The sequence below is a fragment of the Sesamum indicum genome, linkage group LG16 (assembly GCF_000512975.1).
Source record: "Sesamum indicum cultivar Zhongzhi No. 13 linkage group LG16, S_indicum_v1.0, whole genome shotgun sequence".
Taxonomy (NCBI): Eukaryota; Viridiplantae; Streptophyta; class Magnoliopsida; order Lamiales; family Pedaliaceae; genus Sesamum; species Sesamum indicum.
The window spans coordinates 4437699-4461632 of NC_026160.1; the positions used below are offsets into that span (position 1 = coordinate 4437699).

The following is a 23934-nucleotide window of genomic DNA, read 5'->3' on the forward strand; positions in this document are numbered from 1 at the left end:
CAGTAGATCCTAAAAGCCATGTACATTCAAGTCGAGAATCCTAAAAGGGGACATATATATAATATAAATATCTAAAGTAGTTTTCCCAGTTCATCATCTTCTTGTAGATGAACACTGAAATTTTCCAGTGATAAAAAGCTTGAAAAGGATCACAAAAGATTCATAGAAATTAGGCAGTTTTAGGGTCTTCTCTGTTGAAGTGCATGGCTAAATTGTTGAGTAATTCTTGTTCCCAGTCATCTTCAGTCACATTCTCTTCTTTGCACAATGAGAAATTGTGTTCTTCAGGAAAGCTCAAAGTTATACCAAGTGTAAGTCATTTCTCCAAGTGGGCTCCCAAGATTAGTGCAAGAATTCAACTCAGAAGTCATTTTGAGCTCAAGTCCTCCAATGGGTACCCTCTTAATGCTGTTTCTTTGCAAGATGGTATGCTTTTAATGTCTATCAGCAGCACTGTTTCTTTCTCTTTTTCTTTGTTTGGTTTATATAGTTGAGTTTTGCTTTGTTTTGTTGTTCTATGCATGTTTCTGGTTTGGTCGGAATGAAGTTACATAGTATGTTAGATAGAAAGATTGCTAACTATGAGTTGTTTTCAGCCATACATGCAATATGATGTGCCTGATAATCTCAAGAACTAAAGTTGAATGTAAGCGACTTTAATTAACAGATGGTCACTCCTAAGATTGATTTTCCATTCTGGATTTGACTGTTTCTGCTTATCCTCTGCCAATGGCTTCTTCTGAACACAATTTCTCTGCGCTCTTTAGTGAATGTAATGTGATGTTGAGAGGTTGATCTTCACATAATTTCATTTCCTCCGTTGTTATTGTATTTCCTTCGTGATGATTTTAGTTTCAGTGTCATACTTCCTAACTGCTCTATGTGCAGAAGGTTCAGATGCAAATCCTCAGGCAGAAGAGCCGCATTTTCCTGAATTAGGAGAAGGGGATTCAACTCTTAGCATAACCGTTGTTGGTGCATCGGGGGACCTTGCCAAGAAGAAGATTTTTCCGGCTCTTTTCGCTCTTTATTACGAGGATTGGCTGCCTGAGGTGCTTTCTTTGTTTCCTCCCGTATTTATGCTACTTCTGCTTCGCAGTATTTTTTTATGACATTAAATCTATAAGTATATTCGCATTCATATACTCTATAGTGAATAGTGCTGCTGAATTTTCTTTTTAATCTGTACTTCTGCAGAACTTTGTTGTTTGTGGTTATTCTCGGACTAAGATGAATGACGAGGAGTTGAGGAACATGATCAGTAGAACCTTAACTTGCAGAATTGATAAGAGGTTTCCATTAATTCTACATTGAAATAATTGATGCATTTATATGATCATTTGTGGTTTAACTGTTTCTGATGGTGGTTTTCAGAGAAAACTGTGAGGACAAAATGGCGCAGTTTCTACAGAGATGCTTTTACCATTCTGGTCAATATAATTCAGAGGAACATTTTTTGGAGTTGGATAGCAAACTGAAAGAGAAAGAGGTGCTAATTGCTTTCTCTGAATTACTTGTATTATACCACTTTATTGCTTCACTGATGAACTAGTTGATATGTTTCCGGAATGTTATTAAATGAAGATGATGATCTGGCAACAACCTTTCAGGGTGGTAGACTATCAAATAGGTTATTTTATTTATCCATACCTCCAAACATATTCGTGGATGTGGTGAGATGTGCTAGTACTAAGGCTTCTTCAACGAGTGGATGGACGAGAGTAATTGTTGAAAAGCCATTTGGCCGTGACTCAGAGTCGTCTAATGAGCTGACGAGATCTCTCAAGCAGTACCTAACAGAGGACCAAATATTCCGGTAAGCCCGAGTTTCTTGATTTCCGACACTAGAAATCCATTCGATTGAGAAGTTGACTGGTATAGGTTTGATGCAGAATTGATCATTATTTGGGCAAGGAGTTAGTCGAAAATCTATCTGTGCTTCGCTTTTCAAATCTCGTCTTTGAGCCTCTTTGGTCGAGAAATTACATCCGCAATGTCCAGTTGATATTTTCTGAAGATTTTGGTACAGAGGGACGAGGAGGGTGAGGCTCAGCAATGCACAATTAGATATTTTAATTATATATGGAATTCTCTACTTTACGTTCATGGGATAATTTGTTTCTTGTTCCCAGATACTTTGATAATTATGGAATCATCAGAGATATAATGCAAAATCATCTGCTACAAATATTAGCATTATTTGCAATGGAAACACCTGTTAGCTTGGATGCTGAAGATATTAGGAATGAGAAGGTATAAAATTTATTTCCATGCGTAGGAAAGTTTTAATTGAGCTCTACATTACAACGAATTATTTCATAGAAGTAATTGCCATTTTATTATGAGTATTGTTGGAGACTGTGGGTGTAAAAGAATGAAGTCAAGAATAAAACATTATTGCTGAAAGTTTGTTTGGGCTATGTTTGGTTCCCCTTCTAAAACCACCTCGAAACGGGCATGAGGTGCTTAGGAGACAAGTTTAGGCTGGTTTAAACCCACCCCTCCCCAAAAAGCAAACCAAAAACATCCAAAACCTCTCCAGGAACAATTCTAAACACTCATCACATTTCTCAATTCACATTTCAAAACCTTTAAAAACTGAAATGTCATATTTCCAAACCTTACAAACTACCTAAAAACAACTCCAGTAAAGCGTTGGATTCTCTTGGAAATTAGAAGAATGTGTTTCGTTTTGGTTTGATCGTTAACTGAGTCAAGTTTGATTGAGTTTTAATTAGTTGAACTCAAGTAGTTTGATCATTTTACGCATAGTTTACCTGTTGAAGCTTATTTTGTTACGTTAACAAAACCGAACTCAAGATTTTAATTTTCAATCTGGTATTGAGTACCAAATAGTTTGTTTTGTCATAGTGCATATGGATGGATACATCAAAAAGTTTACTTGTATCAGGTCAAAGTTTTACGGTCTATGAGGCCGTTGCAGCTCGAAGATGTGAATGTCGGCCAGTACAAGGGGCACAGCAAGGGTGGGAAATCATATCCTGGATATACAGATGATCCAACGGTGCCGAAGAACAGCATTACTCCAACATTTGCTGCAGCAGCCCTCTTTATTAATAATGCTCGTTGGGATGGCGTACCATTTCTCATGAAAGCAGGCAAAGCTCTGCACACTAGACGGTAGCTTGATCTTCTTCTTCATCACAAACACTTTGTATTCCAGTTTTGATGGTAGGTTTTGAACAACATTACTAATTTTTATGAACATATATTTTTTGTGAAAATCAGGGCAGAGATTAGAGTTCAGTTCAGACATGTTCCAGGTAACTTGTACAAACGGAACTTTGGGACGGACTTGGATAAGGCAACAAATGAGCTTGTGCTTCGTGTACAGCCGGATGAAGCCATATATTTGAAAATTAACAACAAGGTTCCGGGGCTTGGGATGAGACTAGACCGCAGTGACCTTAACCTACTTTACAAAGCGAGGTAAAAATTGTTCACAGTTGAATACATAAACACATCTTAGGTGACTTAGAGAGTGTTTGGGTGAGCTTATAAGCTCTTAAAAATGTCTTATAATAGGTTTGAAAGTTTATGAGATGTTGAAAATTGTTTGGCAAAATTTTTAGAGAAGAAGATAAAAAAAAAATAATATGTTAAAACCTTATAAGCTCCTTTAGAAAAAGTAATGAATTCCCAACTTATTAAGATTTTAAACTCCTTCAGTTTTGATCGTACTGATTACAAAATTATCACCAACATCCTATGAGCTCTATAATCTTATTTTACTTACAAGATGTATGAACTTTTAAGATATTTTATATAAGCTAGCCAAACACCCTCTTAGTGGATAGCCAATAGTCAATATATGATCTTATTTACGGTTCCAAATTTTCATTCTTCACCGTTGCTTCTTTCAGTTTTGTATAAATGTCCAGTTGGTTGTTATCCAATTAATTTGTTGTGAATATTCTTCAAGGCACAGTTCATGTAGTCCCCCCCCCCCCCCCCCCCTCCCCCCAAAACCCGCCAATTCCAATTAAGTAGCATCGAGGAATAATTAGATTGACACACTTGAAATTTAGGCATATTGCAAAATAAGCCCATAATTCTGAAAAATTGCACTGCATCTCTATAAACATGTTTTGCATTATAGATTGCCTCTTAAATACAAGGTGGTGGAGAAATCTATAATGTAAAACATGACTGCAGGAATATCAGTATAAATTTTCAAAATTGAGGGTTTCCTTTTGTAATTTGCCTAAACTACAAGGGGTATCTACATAATTATCGTAATACATTCTCGTTAAGTCCACCAAATGAGATGTCAATTAAGAATTAATAGATGCAAAGTTGAGATTAGATCCTGAGTTATTAGTTTTTAATTGCTTTACCACAATACAAAGTTTTATCTAACTTCAATGTCATCATTTACAATCTACGAAGGTATCCAAGGGAAATACCGGATGCTTATGAGAGACTCCTTTTAGATGCGGTGGAAGGCGAGCGGAGACTGTTCATCAGGAGCGATGAGCTCGATGCTGCATGGGCTCTATTCACACCATTGCTGAAGGAACTGGAAGAGAAGAAAATTGCTCCGGAGTTGTACCCGTACGGGAGTAGGGGGCCGGTTGGAGCTCACTATCTTGCAGCTAAACATAACGTCCGATGGGGAGATCTTGCTGGCGACGAGTAAGGGACAAGATTCTACTATGGCTCTTCAGATATCCTGCTTTGATCATTCTCAACACATGAGTATATAGGTAATATTCGTCGTTTCTTGATGAGTCGGATGACTACGTATAGAAGGTGGTGGCTCTAAGTTGGATGAGTTCAACATATCCTTGAATAGCTTGCAAATTCGTACTTAGTGTTCAGATACTAATGTTGTATATGTGTCATACTATCCTTATTGATACTTCATAATCACACCGTTCTTAGTTAAATGAGCTGCCCTAAAATTGAAAGAAGAAAAGAAATGTTAAAGAAACTAATTGATTAAGCATTGTAGAATATTTGATGCATAATATGTGTGCTCAATTAGTCCAGTGCTCAAACAATTAGAATGGTGAGTAGATATCAAGATGATTCTTATTGTACATTGTGTGATGCGATTAAGTGATCAACAAGATATCTATGGATGTAATCTAGGATAAATTGAAGATCATCTGGTCATGATGCATGTGTGATGCACATATGTGAGACGTATGCTTTACTTGCCAAATATTGTTGGAGGAGCTAATATACAGTTACTAGATATTTCTGATGAAACATGTGCATAATTAAGTTGTTGTCTAACATGTTCCACAAGTGGTATGATCGCTTATTCCTTACACTTAGTCTTGGTATGTATGAAGGGATGTTATTGGTAAAGGATCATGTAGAACTTGATTCTTGTGCCTTGTGAGAACATGCGTTTACTGAATCGTGAAATGTCACTAGGCCCTGAATGGCCCTCTCACACGGGCAATCACCTCGGCGCTGCGATAGCGAGCGGGATGAGACTTAAAAGATCATTTTGTATAAATGAGTCATGCCATTGATCACCTTCATACTTAAAAAATGGGGAAGGATAATAAATCACGAATAGTCGCCTTAGCAAGAGGAGCTAAGACGAGATCATATATTTGATCAATTATAAAGTATGTTCTCACTTCATAAAAAACCTAATTTTGAGTTAAACGTGCAAATTCTTAGAAGGCATTAAGAGAGTGACTGTCTGGAAATGCGCAAGTTAGGCGCTTGGACTTAGATTCATATGATGTTAAGAGCGGTGGCATACTCAAATTGAGTGGGAGCTGAAGGATCGTGTGGTACAGCCTTGAAACGTGCTAGCGGAAGCACTAAAAGAAATTGCATATATTAATTAAAAATTAAAGCGTAAAAACAATGAACCAAGGGGTGTACTCTTGGAGTTCTTGAGCGTTCGATGTAGTATAGAAATAAAAATGAAAATAAAAACCATACGTGCCTTGTTGGTGTGAAGCGAGAAAATAAAAAAAGTGAAGACGATACCTTTTTGTTTTCTCGTTAACTTAGTCGAAACGTTAACCGGAGGTTCCAACGTTGCAACCCTCTAAGTGCTAGAAGAGAATAAGAGAAAATACCCCAAGAGAATTACGAGAGAGAGGAGGCGGCCGAGTGGCTTCTAGGGAAGGAGTATTATTTTTCTTTTGTTGTGTAATAACATTATCCCTAATCATATTATGTACATATACCTTGTATCTAGGTTCATTTATTCATCTATAAGGTAAGTCTTCTTGATTCCAAATCAAGAAGATGATCAAAATTGCACTTTCCAAAATTGCGATTTGCTAGCCAATAATTTCCTTCCGTAGATTTTTTCATTAGGCTCAAACAATTGGGTTGGCCAATTTTTATCCAATAAATTGATCCCAATATGTATTTAATCTAATTAAATACATAACCCCACATTGTCCTCATTAATTAATAGGGTCTAATTTATTAAATTATGAGGACAAGCCCAACATAGGATTAATTTATCCTTGGGCCTTTCATCCAATGGATCTCTAATTTGCAAGCAATCTAATTACTTGTAGAATTATTTCCAAATTAATTCCTTGTTCTTTCCCAATGATTTATGTATGACTATTTAGGTTCACCTTTAAGCTAGACTTGAGCTAGTGTCTAACACTATTATTAATTAAATTAATTAAATCTAATTTAATTAATAATTCCTTATTAACCTTTAATGAAAAAAGCCCATTACCATGAGTAGTCGTCTAGCAACGGTTCATGGCGCTAAAAGCTAGGTGAATGACTTTGTGAACATTTAGGCTCTCGAGTCCATACGGGTACGGTCCTTCTGCCTACCGTCTCTCGGCCATAGTCTAGGACATGGAATTTGATATTGGTTTCCATCTTAGACTAGGCATCTTTGCTTTAATACTTGAGACCATGTTACCTTTAATTGATCGACATAGTGACATCTTTTCCTATTTAATCAACTATTCTGGCCACAGATTCATAAAGCGTAATTGTGTATCCAAGTGCATAGGAGATACCTCCATTATACGCTGATAGGGGATAGATTTTTCTTGGAATTCACTGTCTTTGCTACATACTTCGACTGCATTGGATGAGGCTTATGATGATCATGTTTGTGATACAATCACCTCTCGCACATATTCAAAATACAGTCATCGTATGCACATAACTACCATGATTCCTCAAGTCTAAGGACTACTCCCCTACTATTGGAGTCGATGATTCGAGTTATACCAATCAAGCCTCCAAGATTTTCATATGACGACCCCCGCGAGTCAGTTCAGTCGATTTGACATCTAGCCAATCAACCTACTAAGATCGCATAGACGCATCTTGTCTGTCACCGATGAAATATGGGACTGATCAAATGAATGTGTCTCTTAGTACAAGTCTTCATAGGACACTTGATTCCTAATTTCGAGGTTCTCGACTTGGAACATTTCAAATCCAACCTCTTGGCAGTTCATTTCATGGCCACCATCCAATGCACGGTCCAACTGCGTGCTTGTTGAAGTGGTCTATGTGCTTTGTTGTGATGTTCAATCAGATATAAACATACCGAATGAGCACAACAAATAAAGAAGTCAATTAAGTGAATACTCATTTTATTCACTATATAATATTGCATAATATCGAGTATTGTCAGAATGGGCTACATTTAGGTTAATCTAATTGGCTTTTGATCACCTATCCTAACAAGAACTCCATCATAACATGTATTCATAACAGAGACGACCTCTTATGAGAAGTGACTGACTGGTCCCTGCTTCGTCACTATGTGATCCCATATTATTTCTTGTATTCTTTAGGATTCTGGACTATCTCATAAAGTGTAAGCTTGAAAATGTTCGTGGGGTGACCTTGAACCAACAAGAAAGACGATGTGTTCGTAATCCACAAAAGACATGGCCTTGTAGTCGAGGTTGATTCGTATACATGAATCGACATACTTTCGCTACTTAAGGTTAATTCGATCCACGATTATGTACCTATATGATTAACATCTATGTGCACATAACCATTTAATTACATGCCAAATTTATTTATCAGATAATATATGAATTATCTATTGTTATTTTCTAACAGATACACCGATACTTTTAAATCAAAAACTACGTTCAAATGAAACAAAATATTGTATTATAGTTCATCAAGATTTCCTTTTTCCGAATCAAGTAAACATGGAAAGCGCAACGAAATATTATTTAGTAATAAAAAAGTTTTACTAATGGTAAATGCTTTGTAGTTCTTTGTACTTGAGTAAGTCACTAAATGATAAAGATAAGATGCCAATAGCTGAGATGATTAGGACCCATCAAACCAGTACTTTCTTGGCTGTATACAGATTAGAAACATCAGTTTGCATCTTAGCCTGAACAAGTTTCCTTCTTATGGTATTTTTCCACTTAAAAGGATTCCCCCCAAATCAAGTCCAAGAACCTTTTTTCTTTGCTTTCATGCATCAACAAGATGCAGTGATCCTCCTTAGATTAGGAAAAAAAGATAAATATATAAGAACACAAACTCTTGTTAGTTCACTCAGGAAAAACGGATCATTTTCAATTAAATGATTATGAGTTCGATTTTTTTTCTTTTAGTCAGTAATCTATAAGTAACATATGGGAAATTTTAATTCGGACCTAGTTCGGCCGAACTCGAATGAATTATATGATAGGTGCAATACAGTTGTCATGTGATTAGTGTACAGTTAAAAAAAAAAAAGTGATCATAGTATATATGATGATTGGTTTGGTCCGACCAAACTTGGTTCTGTAGTAAAATTTTTCAATAACTTATATGGGTTGTATTCGTGGTAGAGAATAAGAATCAAAATCACTCCAAGTTTTTAGATATAAAAAAAATTTATATATATACACACACATCCATAAATAGAGATAGGATGTGTGTGTGTGTGTGGGTTGGGGTGGGGGGGCTGTGAAGTCTGCCTGCAAATGGATTTGTTTCTTTTCAAGAAGTCCCTATGTGCTTACCTTTTATCTCTTGTTTCTTTATTTTGTTCAGTTTTGACCCAAGTTTTATTCACTTGTTTTTCACCAGCTGAGATGCCAAAAACATACATATAAAAAAATACATTTAATTACTATAATTATTGTCATTGACTTTTCTTATTGTCTCCTTAATTACATATTGTGTGTGCTTATATGTATGTATCATGCACCTGGCATCTTTCTTTGGGGATCAGTCTACGTACGAAAATACGTATATTGCTGTATTTTCTTGGTCAGATAATATTTCATTATGCAGGCTTATTAATTCAAAAATAAATTATAATTATATACTTTGAGGTTTTGCAAAACACAACTAACCCAATCAGAATAGTATAGAAGTACTTAAATATCATTGCTTTTTTTTTATAGGAAAAAATTAAATAAAATTTGATGAAATAATCAAAATACCCAAATAAATAATAATATCTTGCATCCTTTTTTTTTTCTTTTCTCCGTCTTGTTGTACTTTCTCCCTTATGTCACAATAACTAGTTATTTTTTTGTCTCTTTATTGCTGATAGTGTTCAATTTATTCCTGAGTATGCACAAATTTATCTATTTTTTTCTCCGTTAAATATAACTAATGGCGTTATTTTTTTTCAAAGTGACTATACCGTTATTTGTTGTATATTATTTATTATTTTAATAATCGTTGGATCTTTTTTGAATGTATAAAAATTGTAAAATCAAATTAATTCATCATAACTGTTGGATCTTGAAAAATTAAAAATCAAGATTTAACAAATTAATTAATTTATATTCTGTACACATTATCAATATAAAAAAATTAAATTATTATTGTATTCAATAAAAATTTAACAAAATTAATCCCTAACACATTCCATCCCGCCACCTAGCCCCCTCTCCACCCCCAACAGCCTACCCACCCCACCTCGCCACCTCCCCCGCGGAGGGAGGCAGAAATATGGACAACAGGTGTTGTCGTTGCTCAGATTCGCTGGCGTTGTCGTAGCCCTGTAAATTATAAAAATTAAGTTTTAATAATTTTTAAGAAAAAGAAAATTTTGAAAATATAGAGAAAAATTGATGTAAGTTTTTAAAATTTAAAAATAATAGAAAAAAGTATTGAAATTTCCATTATAAATACATAAACTAGTAATTTAAAATTAAATAATATTTATAGTAAATAATTAAATTTATTAAAATATATTTTAATTTAATTTACTTAAATTAGTTAATAAAATACCATTGTTATTATTCATTAACATTTATATTGACATAAATATTTAAATTTAAAAATTATTTATATTTTAGGAGGGTTGAAAGTACAATAAAAATATTAAAAACAAGGTTAAGCAAATACATTTGATCATGATAATTTTAAATAAATATAGGGACATTTTTGTCGATAAACAGCAAAAAAAAGGTCACAACCAAACCACCACACCACCCGCGAGTTCACCCAACTTCCGTTATTTTCTAATGAAAGGGGGTTCACTCAAGGTTTTAGAATCATTCGGAGCTTTTTGCTTATTTTTAAAACACAAGGGTATTTTAATTATTTTTAAAAAATACATGGGGTAAAATGCAATTTGGCCTTATAAATACCTTCTTATTGTTTGAAAAATTATCAATAACTCCCTAATTTTAACGGTCATCCAACATCTACCCCAATCCATTAATCTCTTTTAGATTTTTATTTATTTTTTATGGTTGATTGATCAAAATACCCTTGTGGATTATAAATTATAATTTTATGTATTCTTTAATTTTTTTAATGACAAAATGGATCATTTTCTTATAATTTTCATAATTTTCCATTCATGTTGTCTAGTTTTTAGAAAAAATTAAAAAGATAGAGGAGGAGGGCACAGTTAATAAATTTAAGCCTCCATCTAATGATTACATAGTTTCATCAAATATTACGAGGTATTTTGGTTAATTTTAAATAATAATTATATTAAACTTTAGGGAACTTGTCATAATTTACTTAAAAAAATTAAGAAAGAAAAAATAATCTATTCACAAAGTGATGTCAAATCACATGCTAATTTTGTGCCATCATCATACATGGTTTGTATTGCAGTAAATTACAAGCTGAAAAAGGGTGGAATATAATCAATAGATATGGAGTTGAAAATCAAGAAGTTATGTATTTGACTTTTACTCCAAATTTGGCACAACAAGAAAGTACATATGATAGGGGTTGAGGGAGTAAGTTGATTAAAATGTGAAAAAGTAGCTTTGCCCACTTTGCTGCCCTTTTCTTGTAGCTTTGCAACCATCAAATTCCCCCCAACCAAGAATCAACAACACACACACGCACGGGTGTGTGTGTGTGTGGAGATGTGTCCAAGTAGCAAACTTCCAACCCAATACAAACCAAGTGATCATCTCTGTGGACTATGAGGGGTAGGGTACGTACCCTTTTTGTTAAAGAACTATTGTCAATTTCCAGGCCCTGATTCTAATAGATCCTTTTCATATATATATATATATATATGTGTGTGTGTGTGTGAAGTGCGTGTGTGTGTGTGTGCGCTTTTTCTGTCTCATAGAAGTTTGGGGGGCTGTTCTTGTGGATCAAAACCCAATCAGATGGGGACTGCACTATGAACATAAATTATGAATTTCTCTCTTTGATAGGGGGCCGGCCCCCCCTCAAGATTGCGTAATTGAAAGGTGAAGAAGACATGCATATGATGCTGGGACATGGCTTTGCTTGGGTCCCCAACTCTCTCAACAACTCTTTTTTTAAGTGAAACATGGGAAAGTTTATAGGAGTATTTGAGGATAACTAATATTCAGTGAACCACACACTATTCTTTCATATGGATTGATGTTTTTTGCACGACATATTATTTGAATTGTCTTTATATGAATTTTATGATTTTATCTTGATTAAAATATATTTTGTTAAAATAGATAACGTCTTGAATTTTATAAGTTATTCAAGCTTTTGTTAGCAACCAATATAAAACACTTGTTTTACATAGTGTATTGGAAAATTTGCAATGTTAGTGTTGTAAGTTCAGAGGAGGTCAAGATGAAATCAATTTTGGCAATTTGGTGCTGCAATTAAGAAAAAATGACAATATTAGAACAATTTTGGCCAAATCATAAATTTGCTGGAAAATTACATATATTTTGAATGTGACACGCTAATTTGGGATTTTTCTCTCAATTTGTGAACTTTTCAGCCAAAATGAATTGGGTCTAATATGGATTGGGTTTAAAATAAGTTTGAATTAAAGAGTTGAAATGGGTTGGGTTGCAAATGGATTGGATTTGATCGATAATAATTATTTTTTATATTAACGTTTACAACATTCAAAGTTTTAAATAATAATAATTTGACAATATTTTTAGTGCAATTTATAATACAATACAACTAAATTTGTATTATTCATTGTTTATGAAAAGTAATCATGTACATTAAAGATTCATTTGTTAAATATAAAATAAAAAGTTCCTAACATATTACAAAATATCACATTTTTTTAAGCAAATCATGAGATCAATCGGTAGTTTTGCAATTAATTTTTCCATAATTATTTCTAAAATTGAATTATGGATTTTCAATGGCAATAATAATTGTACATATTAGTTCATTATAAACTATTATCAAATATTAATATTTGATATGTTTATTAAAATTTATAATATAATTGTATATTGTCAATTTAGTTATAAAAAGAAATTTAATGGTCACATGAATTGCAATTTTGACTATCTTATAAAACCCTTCACTTTCTTTTAATTTGTTTCTCATTAATTTAAAAAATGATAATTTACTAAATATATTTTGGAAAATTTATTTTTCATAAGAATGTGAAAAGTTAAATATAAAAGTAGATAGTAATAAATAGTATAATTAAATCAATAATGAATTTAAGCAAATAAATAATGAGTTAGACAATTTTAAGATCTATCACCAGCCCATATAAGATCCACAGTGCAACCTAATTTTATCAGTTAAACTAAAACATGCTTAATATATTTTGGTAAATTTATTTATGAAAAAAAATTAGAACACATGGAAGTAGTTATGTGCAGTCAACTTGATCAACAATAAATTTAATTAATTAAATCATGGGGTTAGACCTACTTAAGAGGCAATACAAAAAAATAATGTTATACCAACGGAATTTTTGCAACAGAAATTTTCGTGGCAAATTTGCCATGAACTTTGCCACAACTTCGCAACGGAATTCCAAAAATTAAGATTTTCATGGCAAATTCCATGGCTAAACAATAATGAAATATTGCAACAGACATTTCGCTGCAAAAATTCGTTGCAAAATTTGGTCAATTTTGGATGACCCACTTTCATTGCAAGTAGTTGTAAAAGTTGCAGAAAAAGTTGCCACGACTCATATATGTTGCTAATTTACATCGGTTTGTGCAATAGTTAATATATATGGCTAAGTTTGCAACGGATTTTTGAATTATATCCATTGCTAATAATTTGCAATAAATATTGCATCTGAAAGAAGTCGTTGCAATTTAATTAAATTTTTTACAACGGCTTTTGCAACGATCTTCAAGTTATAAAATTTTCAAGAAAAAAATAGCAATTATTTTTTCAACAAACTTCTTGGTATGTTTTTCATTGCAAATTAAAGAATTGAGTGTTGCAACGGTTTTTGCCACAAACACAAAGTCGTGGCAAAATTTGATTATAATTTGTAATAGTATTTGCAACGAATGTTTGATCCGTGGTAAAATTACACTTTTGCCTCGGATTTTGCAGCAGATGCGAGGGTCGTGGCAAAATTCGCTGCAAAAAGGCGATAAAAGAATACTTACACATTTCTTCATCCTTGCTTTGTTATCCATTTTTTTTTACCTATTCTTACTTCTCATTTCTTTTATTGTACTAGAATTTTGATCTTCTACGTGAGATTAACTATTTGTGATCAAGCTGGTGTAACAAGTCACACGTCTGGAGGTTTAACTAGCTTGTTATCTATGTCGTTATTGAATGTATATATATTTATTGGTTTTAGAATAAAAATGTTGAGAAGTTGAGAAAGTGGATGTATGAGAAGAATCTACTCCCTAATATTGGTTTTAGAAAAGAATTTCAAGATGGAGTGACAGAGTTTATAAGCTAAGCAAAAACACAACATGTTTTTATGGAGAAACTCGTTGTCTATGTAGTAAATGTAAGAATGATAGTACAAATCCACAAAGGAGGGGACATACGACCTCCTTAAAGAAGACTTTGTAGAAAATTAATATAATTGGACATCTCATGGTGAGCCAGAATATGAGCATTCAATATCTGAAAATAACTTATCAAACCAGACGATACATTGGAATAACTACGAGCAACTGAATTGGGATCAGAGAATGGTATTTGATACAACTGGTCATGTATTACCTCCATCATATATTGGTTATGATTATCATAATTATGATGAAAGATTCAATGAAACACATGAGAACGAGGTTGATGTGAGTTTCTAATGACGGGATAAAGTACAATACTGATAATTCTTTTTGATGTTGTAAGCGCTATAGATCATCTGTCGTACAGTGGGAGCAAGAGTCACTCTCAATTATCTTAGGTGGCGAGGCTATTAAATAGCAAATCTGAATACAATCTACCACAAAGTTGAGTCAAGGTAAACTGAGGCAGCATTTTAGGATGATGAGGTCAAATCTGGTCTAAAAGTTACAATAGAAAATGAAATTACTACAGAAAGAAGAAGAAGAAGAAGATAAATTTGAAATTATGAAATGAATGATAATAAATGATGATGATGATGAAGCGCTTGGACAAGATGGTGATTATTTTTTTTTTTGGTGAAATGTAAGTTTCATTCATCTAATGATATTTACAGTGTACTCCGGGCATACTCGGAGAGATACAAAAGCCCACACTAAAAATTAAGAAACAATCAAACCGTATGGAAAAAGCGTCCAAAAGACCCTATACAATGTAACCTTGACTACAATAATAAGCCCCTCGGGACAGGGCGTTGAGCCCTCGAAGATGACTTCGTTGCGATGCCTCCAAAGTGTGTAGACCGTGCATGCCAAAGCGAGGTGTCAAGCTTTGTTCTGCATGGAGGAACCTGTTTTCTCCTTCTTGAGCCACTTGATCGCACTTTGAAGGGTTGACATAGTCCGGTTGATGCCAAGCTAGTGTCGGATGCGTGACCAAACGAAGTTGCTGAACGGGAATTCAAAGAAAAGGTGCTTGGCCGATTCCTTGGTGTTAATACATAGTAGAGCACAAATCCTCTTGGAGGAGTCTGTCCCTTGTAGCTAGTCTACCGCTCAAGCCAAGCCACAAGATAAATGAGTACTTCGGCGGGATAAAAGCCTTTCATATAGCCGCTTTCCAAGGCTGCCTCGCAAGTTTCGGCCTGAAGTACTCGTAAGCTTTCAACGTTTGGAGACCCTTTGGGGTAGACCATCTTGTTATCTGTTCGATCGCTGCCTCTGGCGACCTAAAATCAGTGACCACCTTGTTGCGGATTTTGGCAAGCCGTTGAAGGAGTGGAGAATCCCCCTTCTTCAGTTGTCAGTCCCAAATTGATACACCTCTAAGGTAGACACTGTTGACCCACTGCACCCACAACGTGTCTGCCTTACAGTGGATGTTCCATAATACACGGGCAAGTAGATCCACGTTCCAAGACTGTATGTGCCGAATACCGAGTCCACCTTCTTCCTTGGGATGGCAGATTTCCTCCCAAGCGACCAGTGCCCTCCTAGAGTTCCATAGAAAATTCCTGCAAAGTCGGTGGATTTTCTCGATGACCGCCGCTAGAAGTGGAAAAAACTTGGAGCCAAAAGCACTCCACCCCCTGAATAATTGAACGGATAAGTTCCAGTCCGCCTACATAAGATAAGGATTTGCCCGTCCACTTCGAAATGCAGTTGGCAATTTGATCCACAAGCGGTGAGTAGTTGGTGACCAAAAGCCGTTGTGCTGCTAGTGGAATGCCAAGGTATCTTACCGGTATCTCACCTCTCGCAAATTCCGTTCGAGCGAGAATCCCATCAAGCTCCTCATTTTCAATGCCCACTGTGGATATGCTTGACTTAGAGGTATTGACGGTGAGGCCGGATGCATCCCTAAACTCTTGGAGGCATTCCATCAAGACGTGGATAGATGGAAGGTCGCCACGGGAGAAAAACATGAGGTCGTCGGCAAAGAGGAGGTGTGTGATTTTCAACTTCTTGCACTTGGGGTGAAAGTTGAAGTCCGAAGTAGATATTTTCCTCTTGACCAGTCGGGAGAAATATTCCATGCTAAGAAGGAAGAGGGCAGGCGACATCGGATCTCCTTGCCTTAGGCCTTTCTTCCCCGGATAAAACCCATGAAGGGAGCCGTTTAAAGCCACTAAAAAAGAAGAATTGCAAACGCATTCCATAATCCAAGATATAAACAGTTGGGAAAAATCATACCCGTGAAGAACTCGAGCGAGAAATGTCCATGAGACCGAGTCAAACACCTTGCGTAGGTCGACGTTGATAGTACATCGTGGTGAAATCCGTTTCCTCGAGTACTGCCGCACCATTTCTTAAGCCAAGAAAATATTATCCGTGATATTATGGCCTCCAACAAACGCAGCTTGGCATCGGTCAATCAAGTGCTCCAAAGCGGGCGCGAGCCGGTGTAAGATGATTTTCGTGATTGCCTTGTAGATGGCATTGCAGAACGAAATTGGCCGATAATCCGCAACAGTGGTGGAATGATCTGATTTCTACACAAGGGCAATGATGGTGTGGTTGAGCTGCCGTAGCATCCGCCCACTCCTAAAGAAATCCAAGACGGCCCTGCAAACTTGATCACCCACAATATTCCATGCTTTCTTGAAAAAGCACGAGGAATATCCATCTGGACCGGGAGCCTTGTTGTCGCTAATATGGAAGATGTCATCTTTGATCTCCAATGGCGTGACTGCCCGGCAAAGGTCCGCGGTATGCTCGGGAGAGAGTATGGAAGCCCATTCAAACACACCATCATCGATAGGGAGGGTGTAAGCCTCGGTGCCCAAGAGTGATGTGTAGTAATCAACGAACTCTTGGACAATATCCTCGACTTCAATGATAACAGTCCCATCCGCCCTAGTAACTGCCCCGATGGAATTTCTAGTGACATTCCTCTTCACCATGTCGTGGAAGAACTTGGTGTTGCGGTCCCCCTCTTTAAGATAGTGGATCTTGGCTTTCTGGTAGAAGAACTGTCGTTCGGCCTCGATAAGAAAAAAGGCCTTCTTTCTAAGATCTCCCAAAGAGTCCCGTAGCGCCACATCTTTCGGATTGGATTCAAGTTGGTTCTGGGCATCTTGCAGGGCAAGCTCAGCCTCTTTGGCCCTAGTGGAGATGTGGCTGTAGTACGGTGTGTTGAATGCCTTAAGCGCGCCTTTAAGTGCTTTCAGTATCCTACAAAGGCTGAATTGCGACGTTCCCTCCACATTCAAGTTCCATCTTGCTTCAACAGTAACTAAGAAATTCGGATGATCTGCCCATATATTGAAAAAGCGAAACGGTTTTGGCTTAGTGGGTGCATGATCAAAGATAGAAACGATACCTGGAGAGTGGTCGGAAATGCATCCGGTGGATAGAAATGGGCGCTGCAATGCAAACCGGCCTCAAGCCATTCATTGTTGTATAAGACCCGATCAAGCTTGCACCATACGGGGTTGCTTTCATTGTTGGAATACCATGTGTAGTAGCAGCCCATAGTGGGAGCGTCGAGTAATCCAAGCGCTACATAGCAGTCCACAAAATCTTTCAGCTCATACCAAGTCGGGGCCACTCCAAGCTGCTTCTCCTCGGGAGATTTCACACAGTTGAAATCGCCCATAATAAGCCATGGCATGCTTGGTGCTTGTCCCAAATCAAAAAGTTTCTCCCACATGCTCCTTCTATTGACAACAGAATAAAGACCATATGTAAATGAGATATAGAAGGAGAGTCTAGAGGACTTATTCGTGGCACGGCAGTGAATCACTTGGGGCGATATATCCACCGGGTGTAGGTCAATGACTGTTGGGTCCCAAATCACAAGGATGCATCCGCCGGAGATGGTGTCAAAGTTGTTGGTTTGGCACCATCCCGAAAATGAGCGGCTAAGAATCTTCGGGATAGATGATGCTGCAAGCTTTGTCTCCAAAATACCCAAGAGGTAAAGCCGGTTATTCTTAATGAGGTGGGTAACCCCATTGTGTTTGAAAGGCCGATTAAAGCCCCTCACGTTCCAAAATCCAATCTTCATGGGGATAGGAGGGGGACTCCCCTCCGGCCTGCTTCTTCGTTTTGCTGCCGGTCGTTGCAATCTCATCAGTTTTTGTCCCCGGCATTGCATGTTGCGTGGCCGTCGGGGAATCAGTTGATGAGCACTCTGAATATGCCGGTGAAGCAACCTCCTTATCATTAGGCTGTGGTGCCTTCATGGTTAGCCGTCCCTGTTCCACCTTGTCGGCCGATTGGGAAGTCGGTTGCAGCGCCTCCACTGCCGGCTTGGCTGCGGTAACCGTAGCTTTGCCCTTGTTCCTCTTCTGCATGACCGTCCATTCAATAGGCTTTTTCTTTGCTGCCTCTGCTAGCTTAACAGGTGCAGCAGCAGGGGTGGCAGCGGCAGGGACGGCTGCGGGGGAACGACCGGTAAACCTTGGCATGTCTCTTGCAAGTGCCCAAACCTGTTGCATGCTGTGCAGAATTTGGGGGTGAATTCGTAAACCACCGGCTGCTTTCGAGTTATGCCATTTGACATAACAAACTCCACTTCGTCGATGAGTTTTTTTGATGCATCGACGTCAACTAGAATGCGGGCGTACAAAACCCGTTCCATCTTCATAGTCAAAGAGTCCATGATAATGGGAGTGCCAAGTCTCGAGCTAATTTTGCCAAGGGCATTCTGATGCCAACATTCGAGGGGCAGCGATGGAAGTGTGGCCCATAAACGAAGTATAGACCACCGGCCAGAATTCGTTGGTTGTCCTCCTCTCGTGCGAATCGAAAAATTAACCAGCCACTCTCGTGTTGCTGGAAGCTGGCTCCCCACGAATGGGACAGTGCACGGATTGCCTTGAGTTCGGGGAATTTGCAGGCAACGTAGCCGATGAAGCAGAACCCCAATTTGGTTCGAACGTCTAGTAGGTCGTCGGAACCCAAAGTGAGGGGACCATCATCTACTGCGAATTTGTTGAGCTTGTTTTCAGCAGTAAGTTTACGATTGGCGCTGAAAAGACCCGCGAAAGAGACCGATTTTTTCTCGGCATTTTCAGTCACCGGAAGTTTTTCCTCCGGCCGGCTGTTGTGTTTGCTGCAACATTCTTTGTGATATGGGAGGGAGTGGCCTCCATGTCAGAAATGAATTCATTAAAAGCCAAGGAACTGACCTTGCCGGCAGCGGTGGTGGTGCCCTGTTTGGTGGCCGGTTTGGTGTTAGCAGTTTGGATGGGGTCATCGGCCGCCGGTGATTGGCCCGCTGTCTTTGGCTGACCGGCAGTGGAAGTATCAGCATGTTGCTTTGCTTTCTTTGACTTAGCCATTGCAGTATTTCCAGCCACAAATGGAATGAGCAGCAGTGGCAGTCTGGTGCAGGCCCAAAAATGGAAATCTGTGCAGCAGCAGGCATCAGGCAGGGAAACTGCAGTCTACACATCCTGTTTGCAGAATCTGCAGCGCCCAAAAACAGAAATCCCTCACCTTCCTCCGGTCAGCTATTCTTGGCCGGAAAAAATGAAGGAAACGGCCAGCAACAGCAGGTAGATGTTTATGCAGCAAAATGACGATGAAACAGAGAGTTTTTTTGCCAGCAAAACACTCTTCAAACAGGAAGGAAGGTGATGCAGCTGCTTGGAGAGGGAGAAGGCGGCTGGTTTAGCTTCAAACAAATGGGAGAGGCTTACCAGGCGGCAGGATGACCTCAAAACCCCAAAAATGTTTGGTAGAAACGACGAGCATCACAAGGAGAGGATTTTGGTCGGAGCAAACCTTGCAGAAACTTGAAGGAAAGTCGTAAAAGAGTGATTCCAAGGTGAGGCACTCTAGAGAGAAAACTTTCTAGAGAGAGAAATCTCTTGACCTCACTACTGAGGCTGAGAGCTCTTTCTTGCCCCAGGGCGGGTAGGAGCGGGTTGAGTCCGTAGCGCCACGTAGCAACAACTGCGTCTGGATCTGATCTATTTACTCGGCAATTCATCCGGTGACTTCACGGTCATCGAAGAAGCCCCAAAAAGCATCAAACATTTTCGATGAGATCCATGGAGCAACTCTTAGATAGCAAGCACTAGCTCCCAATGCGACTTCATAAAAAGCAATCAAAGATAAGATCGAAGAGAATGAAACGCATTAATCGTACTGTATTTTGTTATAATGTTTGTCATTTAAAAATATTGAGAAAATATAAAAAAATCAAATAAAGTAATATAACTACGTAATGTATAAACATATATAAATAAGAGCTAACTTTAAAATTTAATTTTTTATAAAAAAGAGAAATATATAAAACTTAATTTTAAATTATAAAAAATATAAGTTTTTGAAATATATATAAGATATACATTCCCCAATTTTAATAAAAACATTTAACATCAAATTTTTTTTCTCTTCATTCTCACTCTTCTTATAATTTTTTTCATTTCCCTCTCACTTTTCCCTCTCTTTTTCCCCCCCTCCCCCCTCTCTTGCAGCAATAGTTAATTCAAACTTAGAAGTTTCAAATAAACTAATTTAACTATGAACTTAAAAAGTACTTTCAAGTAAAGTAATTTAAGTATGAATTTAAAATTTTCAACTAACCTAATTTAAGTAAGTTAACTATGAACTTAAAACCTTCAACTAAACTATTTCAACTTAGTTAACTCAAACTTAAAAGTTTCAAATAAACTAATTTAATTATAAACTTAAAAAGTTTATTACATTAATTTAACTATGAACTTAAAAGTTTCTACTAAACTAATTTAACAAAGTTAACTATGAACTTAAAAATTTCAATTAAACTATTTCAACTTAGTTAACTCAAAATTAAAAGTTTCAACCAAATTAATGTAACTATGAATTTAAAAGGTTCAATTAAACTAAGTTAACTATGAACTTAAAAACTTCAGCTAAATAATGTCCACCTAGTTAACTCAAACTTAAAGATTTCGCCTAAACTAATTTAACTGAGTTAACTATGAACTTAAAATTTCAATAAACTGTTTCAGCTTAGTTAATTAAAAATTAAAAGTTTCAACTAAACTAATTTAAGTTAACTATCAACTTAAAAGGTTTTATTAAACTAATTTAACTAAGTTACTATGCTTATGTAGATATGGTACACGGAGGATGGAGGGGAGCTCGGCGTCGGAAAATCAAGCACATAAAGAAACATATGCAAATACTGAGGATGCAATTCCTGGATAAGTACGATGTTGGATGATGCGAATAATTAGAAGACAACTCGATGACAATGATTCACCATCCCGATTTGGCCAACTATGTTTAGATGATTGTGAAAATGATAATTACACCTCATATTAAATATTGGATATTTTAAATTTTAATTTTTTGTTTAGTGAACATGTATTCAATTATCTTTCTATATTATATTTTTATTTTTGAATTTTATAATTTTTTAGTTGTAACTTAACTGTAATTTTAATTTAAAAATTATATATCAAAATCTGAAAAAAAAAAGAATATAGAAAAAAAAATTATAAATTATATTGCAAAATTTTGTAATAAAAATTTGCAACAGATTTTAGCAAAAATTTAGTTGCAAAACTTGCAACAGATTGAAATCGGAAGAAACATGTTGCAATTTTGCCATAAATTTCCGTTGCATATGTTGATGCAATTTGCAACGAGATTTTCATTGCAAATGTACATTGCAATGAAATAAGATATTGCAACAAAATTGCCACGGACAAAGAAAGCCTATGCAACTATAGCATTAGTACCTATAACAATAGAAAATTTTTCATTATAAATTTCAGTGGCAACACTATTTTGCAACGGATTTTATGCAAATTCCGTAGCAAAAATTTATTGTTATAGCACTGGTTTTTTGTAGTGACCCTTCACCAGTTCATATAAGACTAATCACCAAGCCACTTAAAACTTATTATAAACCCGTCATCTGCCCACTTAAAACCCATCACCAACTCAAATAGGATTTATAATGAACTCATGATTATAACTTATACTAATATCTTTCATCGATTCTATTATATTACTAAAATAACTTTTGATAAACTAATTAAAAAAATTAAACATGAAGAACCCATTAAAATCACTTGTAAACTATTTAAATTTATTTAAACAAAATCATATTAGATCCATATTAAAAAATGTGAAACCCGACCCACAACTCAAATACGTTGATAGGGTTGGAACCATGGGTTTCCACCCGTATTGCCACTCCTATCCACATGTAATCATACAACTCGTCTGCACATCTTCATGCTTCAGGTACAATTTTTGATACCCTAATTAACTTCCATTATGAGGTTGATATCCTTGTAACAACTTATTGACCTATGTATTTTGGAGGACTATAAAAAGTACCCTTTACGTGCTTTTGCTTATTGACTTGGGCTTACTTGAGGGCATTTCAGGATATTTGGACTCAAATCAATGTTGTATTATTTATATGAGTTATACTTGCTTTTTTTTTTTTTTTTTTTTTTAAGATACTCCATGTAAGTACAAGTAGTGATGGCAACAAGCAAATTTTGAACGGGTTTGATCAAACTATTCACACTCAACAATTTAATTAGACTTAAATTTCGACCCGACCCGACCCGACCCGAAACTACTCCAAATATAGTTAGACCTAAAACTTCGTCCAGCCTCAAACTCATCATGATCCTGCCCCAACTCTAAGACTAACTCATAAAACTTAATTTTAATTTCTTGTCTTCAATTAACTATTTTTTTTTAAAAAAAAAATGTTGTTTATAAATATTTACTATGTTTTTATTATGTTAAAAGTATGATTTACCTTACAAATTAAATTTTATGTATTAAATAAAACTTAAAAAATTTAAAATAAATAAATATTATTAGGATCGAATTTTGAGTTGGTCCGGAACAAGTTTTACATATGACTAGTTATCTGCCGAAAATCGAATTGAGTCTGAAAAAATTAAAATCTATCCTTCAATTCAACCTAATAAATTGAACAAAGTTACGAGGCTAGGGCCACTCGATCGACTTCATTACCAACCAATTATTTATAAAAAAAAAAAAGTAATTCTAACCTCATCAGGTCGGATTGGGACTTCATTACCCACCATGGTTCAAAGTATCGGCCGAAACGTATCCAGATCAGCTAGTGCCGATCTGATAAAAATGTTTGACACCCTATATTATCAGAGATAATTTGGTATCGTTGATAATATTCAATATTATCATCGACACAATGATATTATCGCTTGTGATAATGTCCAATGTTATCAGTGAGAATATGACAAAAACAAAGTATGGTTGGGACAACAAAGAAACTAAGAAGAGGAGATAAGATGATTGCTTTTAGGCATTATGAAGGAATATGACATGTAATTCTATGACTATCTTTATTTTCTTCTTTTGTTGTAATCTCTATTGCTGAGAAGCGATCAAGCTAAAAACAGAGAAAGATGAAGTTTCATCTATTCAAAATTTGATCAAGAAACATATGAGAAAAAAGCAAATGAGCAAGAAATTCTCTTCTTCTGTCCATGGTGAAAACTCTTGTTCTGAGTGATGCTGACAAAGTGGCCCAAGGTTTCTTTTTATCACTTCTTCACTATTAAATATTGTACACATTCAGTATATTTTGTTTAAATATATTATTATTCATTAAAAGTGCTATCAAACTTAATTTTAATTTAAATTAAAAAAAGATATAAGAGGAATGTTGATGATGATGATGGCAATCATTTTAAATTCAATCCGCAATCCACTTTCTTTTGACTATTTACGTATGTCTTAAGCATTTCTATTATTCATTTATCGATATTTGATATTTTAGAATTTTTGGTTTGTAATATTATGT

The 23934-nt window shown here is 36.0% G+C and overlaps 1 protein-coding gene across 1 annotated transcript; it reads left to right on the top strand.

Annotated features, from left to right (window-relative positions):
- LOC105178736 (glucose-6-phosphate 1-dehydrogenase, chloroplastic) lies at window positions 1–4950 on the top strand. The gene is made up of 10 exons (XM_011102271.2): window positions 1–426; window positions 889–1052; window positions 1198–1292; window positions 1375–1489; window positions 1611–1816; window positions 1893–2042; window positions 2133–2253; window positions 2912–3141; window positions 3250–3450; window positions 4411–4950. The coding sequence occupies exons 1-10, from the start codon at window positions 204–206 to the stop codon at window positions 4658–4660; spliced, it is 1755 nt and encodes a 584-aa protein (XP_011100573.1). The 5' UTR covers window positions 1–203; the 3' UTR covers window positions 4661–4950.